The sequence below is a fragment of the Triticum dicoccoides genome, chromosome 1B (assembly GCF_002162155.2).
Source record: "Triticum dicoccoides isolate Atlit2015 ecotype Zavitan chromosome 1B, WEW_v2.0, whole genome shotgun sequence".
Lineage (NCBI taxonomy): Eukaryota > Viridiplantae > Streptophyta > Magnoliopsida > Poales > Poaceae > Triticum > Triticum dicoccoides.
In genome coordinates, this window is record NC_041381.1 from 489,277,146 (window position 1) to 489,286,066 (window position 8,921).

The 8,921-nt window shown below is 41.8% G+C and overlaps 2 protein-coding genes across 2 annotated transcripts; both read left to right on the forward strand.

The window, feature by feature from the left end:
* Positions 1 to 2,011: 2,011 nt before the first annotated feature.
* Positions 2,012 to 3,301, forward strand: LOC119307270. The gene is made up of 2 exons (XM_037583352.1): positions 2,012 to 2,486; positions 2,616 to 3,301. Exons 1-2 carry the CDS (start codon positions 2,152 to 2,154, stop codon positions 3,238 to 3,240), a joined length of 960 nt encoding a protein of 319 aa, XP_037439249.1. The 5' UTR covers positions 2,012 to 2,151; the 3' UTR covers positions 3,241 to 3,301.
* Positions 3,302 to 5,134: 1,833 nt separating this feature from the next.
* LOC119307278 (pentatricopeptide repeat-containing protein At4g14170-like) lies at positions 5,135 to 6,963 on the forward strand. The gene has a single exon (XM_037583360.1). It carries the CDS (start codon positions 5,199 to 5,201, stop codon positions 6,390 to 6,392), a length of 1,194 nt encoding a protein of 397 aa, XP_037439257.1. The 5' UTR covers positions 5,135 to 5,198; the 3' UTR covers positions 6,393 to 6,963.
* The last annotated feature ends 1,958 nt before the right edge of the window (positions 6,964 to 8,921 follow it).

Sequence of the window (8,921 nt, forward strand, 5' to 3'; positions counted from 1 at the left end):
CTTCGCCCCCCCCCCCTATTCCAATCGGCCTTTGTATAGTCCATTCAACCAGTGCAGCCCATTTAAAATTTACATGCTAAAGGCACAAGACTGAGCCGAGCAGGCCCTCTGGCCTGTTAGTTAGGCACGCACCAGCCCATGAGGCCATGACTACGCACGCTTCACGTAGCGACGCACGTATCGCCAATCTCTTCTTCAGTTCGTTCGACTGTTCGTCTCCAAAAAAAGCAGCGATCGCCGATCGGATCTCGCCGGCGCGCTGCCAGCGCCCGTCGCCGTCGAGAAGCAAGGATAGGAAGGGGACGCCGCAACGCCCGGACAGGCGCCAATCCACGAACATGTTGCCGGCAGCCCGGAGGCCGGAATCATGGACAGAACGACGGCGGACGACGGGATAAGCGGCAGCAACACAAGGGGAAAAGGTAATTTGATTCTCACATGGATTAGTAGTTCATGCCTTTAAAAATTGTAGAAGTATAATCATACAAACTATAGGCCTTAATCATCAATATAAAATTTTCAATTATTTTGTGCTTGTGTAGACATGAAGAGGAAGAGAGAATCAATTCATAAATATTTCAAACCCGTTGGTTCAAGCTCTCGGCCATCAGAACATGATGCTACTGCAGACAATGCTGAACCTAGTGAACAGAACCAGCCTAATTGTACTGATGGGGATGCTCAAATTGATGATGTTTCCGTTCCAGAAGCTACAGAAGAAGCTACAATTATAACCACAAGTTATGACCGAGAGCCCGGGCGACGTCTTCAAATTTGGCAACTTCCTCCTGACGAGCATGATGCTTCTAGGCGTTTTTATATATCTAAAGGGGCCTATCAACCAATCTTAAAGCCAGATGAGTATGAATTTACTGGGATAGGGGCTGGCCGTAGGCGATTCCAAAGTGATTGGTTCACAAATCATTTCTGGTTGGAGTATTCACCTCTAAAAAATCATGCCTATTGTTTGCCTTGTTTTCTCTTCTCAAAGAAGCCTATTGGGAAGTGTGGTTCGGACACATTCACAGTGAGCGGATTTGATAAGTGGAAGAAAGTTAACAATGGAAAAGAATGTGCTTTTCTCAAACATATGGGCACTACTCCTAGCTCGGCTCACAATTTTGCAGTTGGGTGTTATGAAAACTTGAGAAACAGAATTAATCATGTTGATGAGGTGATGAAAAAGCAAACTAAGGAGCGGGTTCTTGATGCAAGACTAAGGCTAAAGACTTCCATTGATGCCATGAGGTAAGCAAGAATTATTTAATTTCGAACATTTACAATTTCTTAATACTGGACATCTAATTATTATTCTATGTTGATTGCATCAGGTGACTAATGTTCCAAGCATGTCCCTTCAGAGGAAATGATGAGTCTGAGGGTTCCAAGAACCAAGGTAATTTCAAGGAAATGATTAAGCTTTTGGCTTCTTATAACAAGGATGTACGTGAAGTTGTACAGAATGCTCCAAAAAAATGCAAAGTACACCTCATCAACTATTCAAAAGGAAATTGCTAGCATATTTGCTGAAAAAGTGAAGACCTCAATTAAAGAAGAACTTGGTAATAGCAAATTTTCTATCTTGGTTGATGAATGTAGAGATGAGTCTAAAAAAGAGCAAATGGCAGTAGTTCTTCGATTTGCAAACATAGAAGGGGTGATAAGAGAACATTTTCTTGATCTTGTTCATGTTAGAGACACTAGTGCTTTGACTCTCAAGAACACAATTATTACCGTCCTAGTTAATAATGGGTTGAATGTGCAAGATATTAGAGGCCAGGGATATGACGGGGCAAGCAACATGAGGGGGGGAGTGGAATGGGCTGAAAGCTCTAATTCTCAATGAGTGCCCTTATGCATATTATATCCATTGTCTTGCACATCAACTCCAATTGGCTCTTGTTGCTGCTTCAAGGGAGGTACATGAGGTCCATAATTTTTTTTCAGCATGCAAATTTCATTGTAAATACCGTTAGTGCATCTCCCAAACGCAATGATGAGCTATTAGAAAATCAGGCTGCTGAAATTGCTAGAGGGATTGAATTGGGAGAGCTTGACACAGGAAGAGGGGCCAATCAAATAGGATCTTTACAAAGGGCCGGAGACACGAGATGGAGTTCCCACTACAAATCTATCAAAAGTTTGTTAAAGATGTTTGCCGCAACTGTTACAGTGCTAAGAAGTGTAGCAGCTGATCGTTCAGCTACAAGGAACTCAAGAGGTGATGCTGGAGGTTCCCTGAAAATCCTACTCACATTTGATTTTGTGTTCATTCTACACTTAATGGAAAGAATCATGAAAATCACGGATGTCTTGTGTCTCAAACTTCAACATAAATCTTTGGACATTGCAAATGCATTAGATTGTGTTTCTAACATAAAGGTGTTGCTTGGTGAACTAAGGGAAGATGGATGGGACAGCCTTTTTGAAGATGTGAAATCCTTTTGTGTGAAACATGAGATTGACATCCCGAACATGGATCAAAAGTATGTATCTTTTCCTATCTCTCTATGATTATTTAAATTACAATGTAGAGATTTAGTCACTTACATACTTACTCATCAATGTGTAGATCATGCAACTAATTCATATTTTTCAATATATATTAATTTTAGGTATGTTGGTGTGACAAAATCTCGAAATAAGCATGACAACACCACAGTTATCCATCATTACAAAGTAGATGTGTTTAATGTTGCAATAGATCAACAAGTGATAGAGTTGAATGATCGATTCAGTTCTCAAGTAACTGAGCTACTAGATCTTTGTTCATCATTGGACCCGAGGCATGATGCCTTCAGCAAGTCAAAGATATGCAGACTAGTGGAGAAATTCTATCCTGCAAATTTTTCTAGTCAAGAAAGAGATCGGTTGGAGTGCGAGCTACCACATTTCCAGCTTGATACATTCAACCATCCAGAGATCAAGAACTGCAAATTACTTGCTGATCTAACAAAAGGAATAGTTAAGACTGGCAAGTCTTCTGACTATCCAATGGTTGAGAGGTTGTTACGACTGGTCATAACTCTCCCGGTGTCAACCGCAACCGCAGAGCGAGCCTTTTCTGCAATGAAACTAGTCAAGACGCGGCTTCGAAGCAAAATGGGAGATGATTTTCTTTGCCATTGCACGCTAGTTTACATTGAGAAGGAACTTGCAGCCAAGTTTAGCTCTGAAGAAATAATCGATATCTTCGATACTGGTGCTCGTAAAGCAGAATTCAAATTGATAGAAATGTAATTTATTCTTAGTATTGAAAAATAGACGTATATTTACTATCTAGATGTTCTAAACCCTATTATTTACTATGGTATCTTTTCATATATCCTATGGTTTTTTTCGGCAAATATATCCTATGATTTTGAAGCTTTTTGTTCTTGCCCCCCCCCCCCCATCGGAATTTTCTGGCTCCGTCCCTGGGTTCAACGTTTCTAAGACACACATTGAATACATTTCAAATACACGATGTACATTTACTGAATACATGTTATTTGTTTTGCAAACAGCTAACATTTTTAAACGCACATTGAACATTTTAAAAAATGTCATAAATAGTGTTTAAAACATGTGAATATTTATTAAATTTTTATGAATATATTTTTTATTTTGATATTTTTTAAAATTCCACGAGCATTATTTTACATTTCATGAACTTTGTTTTTAGCTGCCACGAACATATTTAAAATGTGTAAACATTATTTTAAATGTATAAACATGTTCTTAGAAATTACTCAAACAAATGTTTTACATTTTCATGATTTTTGTATATGTTTACAAATATAAAGAAAAGTAAAAATAAGAAAAAGGGGTAAAAGAAAGAAATGAAGTGAGTGAAGAAATGAACAAAGATGCTACTTGGCCGTCCCGCTAGAGCATTCAACCGAGTATTACTCATAACGAATAATGAGCTATAGCCCACAGGAGGTCTCCGAAATTTTGCAAAATAAAAATATGTTGAAAAATTGATGTCAAACTTTTTTAGCACAATTCTCAAGGTTTTTATTGATTGTTAATCATCAGAATACAAACTGCATCATGAGGTAGACCGAGTCAAGTGTGTCTACCCTGATCTAAAAAAGATGCAAACCTAGCTAGATTGTGGGCTTCATAGTTTGAGCCTCTATTTCTATGAACAAAATTACATAGAGTAAAGAAGATTTCAGTCTTCAAATTTCTTTGACGACGACTTCATATTTCCCTCCTTGTCCAACAGCAATGTCGTTCACCACATACCTATAGTCTGATGCCACATGCAATCTCTGAAGATAGAGATTCATAGCCAAAGCAAGTCCTTGGCGAGATGCCAACGCCTCAAGCCTAATATCTTTTATGCCAAATTTAATTATTATTTTTTAGGCATGATGCCACATTTGCTATACAACTTTTTTTTGAGTGGATACATTTGATGTCCAACTTTTTTCTTGAGGGGTACATTTGATGGGGAGCTCCTATTCGGCGCTGGGAAGCTCCCTGGCGCCCATGCGCCGACGCTGGTGGGCTGGCCATGTACATTTCACATTTTATTTTTCCTCTGGTTCACTCGATTGCATTTAAAAAAATTCGCAAAAAAATATAAAAACTAACGTGAATTGGAAAAACTTCACGCATTTTGAAAAGAAGTACATGAACATGAAAAAAAGTTTGCGATTTTTAAAAAACTTCATCGATTTTTAATTTTAAAAAATGACATTGATTTTGAAAAAGTTCATCGATTTGGAAATAAAGTTATTGAATTTAGTTAAAGTTCACCAATTTTTAAAAAAGGTTTATCGATTTTTTAAAAAAATCTCCAATTTTGTAAAAAGTACATTTTTAAAAGAAAAATCATCAAATATTCACGAATTTGTAATAAAGTTCATGAATTTGAATAAAAGCTCATGGGTTTTGGAAAAAAAGGTTCATCGATTTTTAAGAAAAATTTCATCAACTTAGAAAGAATCCGCGGATTTAATAAAGAATAAAAAGGAAAAAGCAATAAAAAAAGAAAAACCGAATGAAAGCGCCCAGAAAAAAAGCCACGAACGAAATGCCATTCTGTTTAGTTGGCGAGCCCACTTCTCCTTCCCCAGGAAAAACTCCGCGCTCTTCGGTCTCAGTCAGAATTCAGAAAGAAACGGACAAAAAAAAAGCGAGACAAAAAGCTCCGCCGTTCGGACGAGACACGACGACCGGCGTTGCCGCGCTCTCGGCCGCACCGCATGCCGGCTCCCGCCACGCTCGCCTCCTTCAACGCCCTCGTCGCCTCGCTCGCGCGCTCCGGCCGCCCCTCGCAGGCGCTCCTCGCCTTCCGTGACATGCTCGCGCGGGGTTTCCCGCCCGACCACTTCACCCTGCCCCCGGTCCTCCGCTGCTGCGCGCTCACCGGCTCCGCCGCCCTGGCCGCCTCCTCGCACGCCCTCTCCGTCAAGCTTGGCGCCCACGGTAGCCTATTCGTGGCGTCCGCGCTCGTGCAGTGCTACGCGGGCATGTTCAACCTCCCCGACGCGCGGAGGCTGTTCGACGGAATGCGCGAGAGGGATGCCGTTCTGTGGACGTCTATGCTGTCCGCGTACGCGCAGGGTGGGCAGCCAGAGGAGGCTCTGCGGTTGTTCCAGGGGATGGTGGTGGCCGAGGTGCAGCTGGACGCGGTGGTCATGGTCAGCCTTCTTCTCGCGTGTGGCCAGCTCGGGTGGCGGCGCCATGGGAGAAGCGTGCACGCGTGCTGCGTCCGGATGTTCCTGGGGATGCCGCTGTCTCTGGGGAATGCGCTTGTGGACATGCACGTCAAGTGCGGTGAGCTTGAATTTGCCGAACGCGTATTTTCTGTGATGCCCAGGCGGGATGTTATCTCGTGGAGTGCTCTGATTGTTGGCCATGGTTTGAATGGCCGTCCGGATGTTGCTTTGAGGCTCTTTGATGAAATGGTGGCCAAAGGAGTGGACCAGAACTCGATCACCTTTCTTGGTGCCCTGTCAGCCTGTGCGCATTCAGGCATGGTGGACAAAGCGTATGCTATATTCGATCAGATGAAACAGCGGGGCATCAAGCGTGAGCTTAAGCATTACTCTTGCATGGCTGATGCGTTAGGGAGGGCAGGCCGTGTTGTTGAGGCAGTAAATCTCATAGAGGAAATGCCTTGCCAGCCTGACGAGGCTATCCTTGGCAGTGTATTGGCAGCTTGCCGAGTGCATGGTGAAATGGACGCTGCTGAACGGATTTCAAAGAGATTGATGAGCATGTCTCCTGCAAAGAGCGGCTACTACATGAGCTTGGCAAACATATATTCAGATGCTGGAAGGTATGATGATGCAGAGAGAATAAGAGGCTTCATGAAGGAAGTTAAAGTCGACAAGCTTCCTGGATATAGTTCAGTTGAACTCGATGTTTCTGTCTCTGAATCAAAAAATGTATAATTAGCTCCATATAGTGCGCAAAGGGTTTTGAAGCACTTGAGCTGTTTGGCAAGCCTGGTGGCATACACTCTGTGCAGTGTATGCTTTGAAGAAAAATACAGGCACCTGGTGGATGGGAAGTGCAAATGAGATGACTTGGCAACTCAACAAGACAGTTTTGGGGAGGATTATAACAGTACAGAGAGATGCTGAGTTAGTGGACTCATAGTGGAAGTGTTTGATTATGACATTAGCGACATGGTACTTGCTGAGTTAGCGTTGTCAAATTGTGAAGTGTCAAGAGGTGTGCGGAAGGCATTTCTTCGAGCAGACAAGGAAATTTAAGAGGCTGATGAAACAGCACATGATGATTATATACAGGAAGCACACAGTCATCCTACATGTACTTCAGTTATGAGAGAACATATGGCTTGTGCTTGATGAGTTGCTAATGCAATGAGGTTCAAATAGCTTCTGAAACTGACAGGATTATCATCAAATATGTGAGCGTCTGACCAGCACGGTGTAATTAAGATCGATCTTGTATTCACAGGAAAGTCTTTAAGAAATGCATTGCTGGTACTACTTGCAACTGTAAGCTTATTCTCTGGTAGAACTTCTCTTTTCAAAATATGATCTTACGATGGAACTGGATTAACAAAAGGAACGCAATAATGTTCGTCTATGGCGAATATCCAATTCGGCTCCCGAGCTCAAATACACCTTGCAAACAGTAAATTCAAAAAAAATACTAGAAAAATTCAAAAAAAAATCCAAATGTTTTTGTGGTGAAAGATGCTTGAATGTATGATGTCCGTGCCAAGTTTCAACTCATTCGGAGGATCACAACAATAAACTTTTTCACATACCCTAAATTTGTCTTTTTTTGCTGAGAGCTCGTCAGATGTTCAAATGCGCTGAATTTTTGCACGTGCACCAAAAACTCACGCATTTTCACCACGAAATAATTCGGGATTTTTTGAAAAATTTTAGTCTTTTTTTATGAATTTACTGTTCACTCCAGGCTGATTGAGCCCGGGAGCAACGCCTCGTCCCGTCTGTGGTTTCTATTGGCCATGCCAATGATTGATTCGGTAATGGAGATTTTGTTCAAACTCCATAGTATCAAGTGATTCTTAACTAGGAAAAGGTCCATATTACCCACCCGACTTTCAAGTTCATATGTTTCAACCACCTAGGAACTCCTGGAGGGACTAGGCAGTGGAAAAATTGAAGTAATATTTTTTTACCATACTACAGACACAAGCACTCATATACACGCGCATACACTCACCCCTATGAACGCGCGCACACACACCCTACCCCTATGAGCACCTTTGAAAGACTAAGCTGACATATCATCTTGAAATTTACAAAGTCACCGTAGGCACCTCATCGTCGACGGGAACGTCTCCTCCCACTGAATACGCATCGCCGGAAATCCTGAAATAAATCCATGAATAAATGCGAGCATCAGGATTTGAACCCTGGTGGGTTGGGGATATCACAATCCCTCTAACCATCCAACCACAGGTTGGTTCGCAATTGAAGTAATATATCTGCCCATTCAATGGGGATGTATCTAATCCCTACCTATCCAAGCAGGCTCGTGTGAGGTACCTGGAAATTTGCGCTGTTGGGGAAAGGAGGCGAAGTTGCTGGCAGCGAGGAAGCAGCTGGCCAAGTTCTTTATCTGACCACAACGAGGATGGGAGAGTATACCACCTACCAAATGCTCCCATGGTACCATTTCAAAAGATTTAACTTTAAATGTTCCAAAAAATTCTGAAAACAATTGTGGATGTTCACATCACATGAATGTACAATCCCTAAAAATTTCAGGTCCAAATTCGAAATATACATTCAAAAACAAACAAGACAAATCTAGCATGAATAGTGTCAAAAAGACAAAAGTCAAAACGTCACTATTCACATGGCATTTGTCTTTTTGGTTTCTCAATGTGTGTATTTAGAATTTGGACCTGAAATTTTTAGGGGTTGTACATTCATGTGATGTGAACATCCATGGTTGTTTTTAGAATTTTTTGAAACATTTGAATTTGATTTTTTTAAAATGGTATCATGGGAGCATTTGGTAGGTGGTATCACCTGATACTGTCCCCAGCGAGGACTGACAAGTTGTTAGCCACTTTTCAATTTTGACTGTATAAGGCTTTGTTTGGCATTGGAGTGAATTGTGACAACCCAATTGGGTTTGGCTGGTTTTTGATTGTTTCATATTTCACTGCTGCCTACTACTCCCTTCCTCCGGAGTATTCATTTCTAGGACAAGTATTTTCGGACGGAGGGAGTACATCCTGTTTTTTGTATGGTGCTACTGTCATTGTTTTGGTTGCCATGGCACAACAACCGACTTTTATGAGTTCGCTTGGAGCAGTGTGTTACGAGTTCAAACACTGAAAACCCCTGTTGATGTTACATGTTCAGGCAGGAGTCGGCCACCAGGCTGTCGCCAAAGATTCTGATGGAAGGAGGGTTCAGCATCCGAAGATCATAACTCCAGAGAAAGTGGAGCACCATAGGGAGATT

Coding starts and splice junctions, on each gene's coding strand:
- LOC119307270 (XM_037583352.1), top strand. CDS start 2,152: ATGTTTGCCGCAACTGTTACAGTGCTAAGAAGTGTAGCAGCTGATCGT. Junction 2,487..2,615: donor ATCCCGAACATGGATCAAAA/GTATGTATCTTT, acceptor TATTAATTTTAG/GTATGTTGGTGTGACAAAAT.
- LOC119307278 (XM_037583360.1), top strand. CDS start 5,199: ATGCCGGCTCCCGCCACGCTCGCCTCCTTCAACGCCCTCGTCGCCTCG.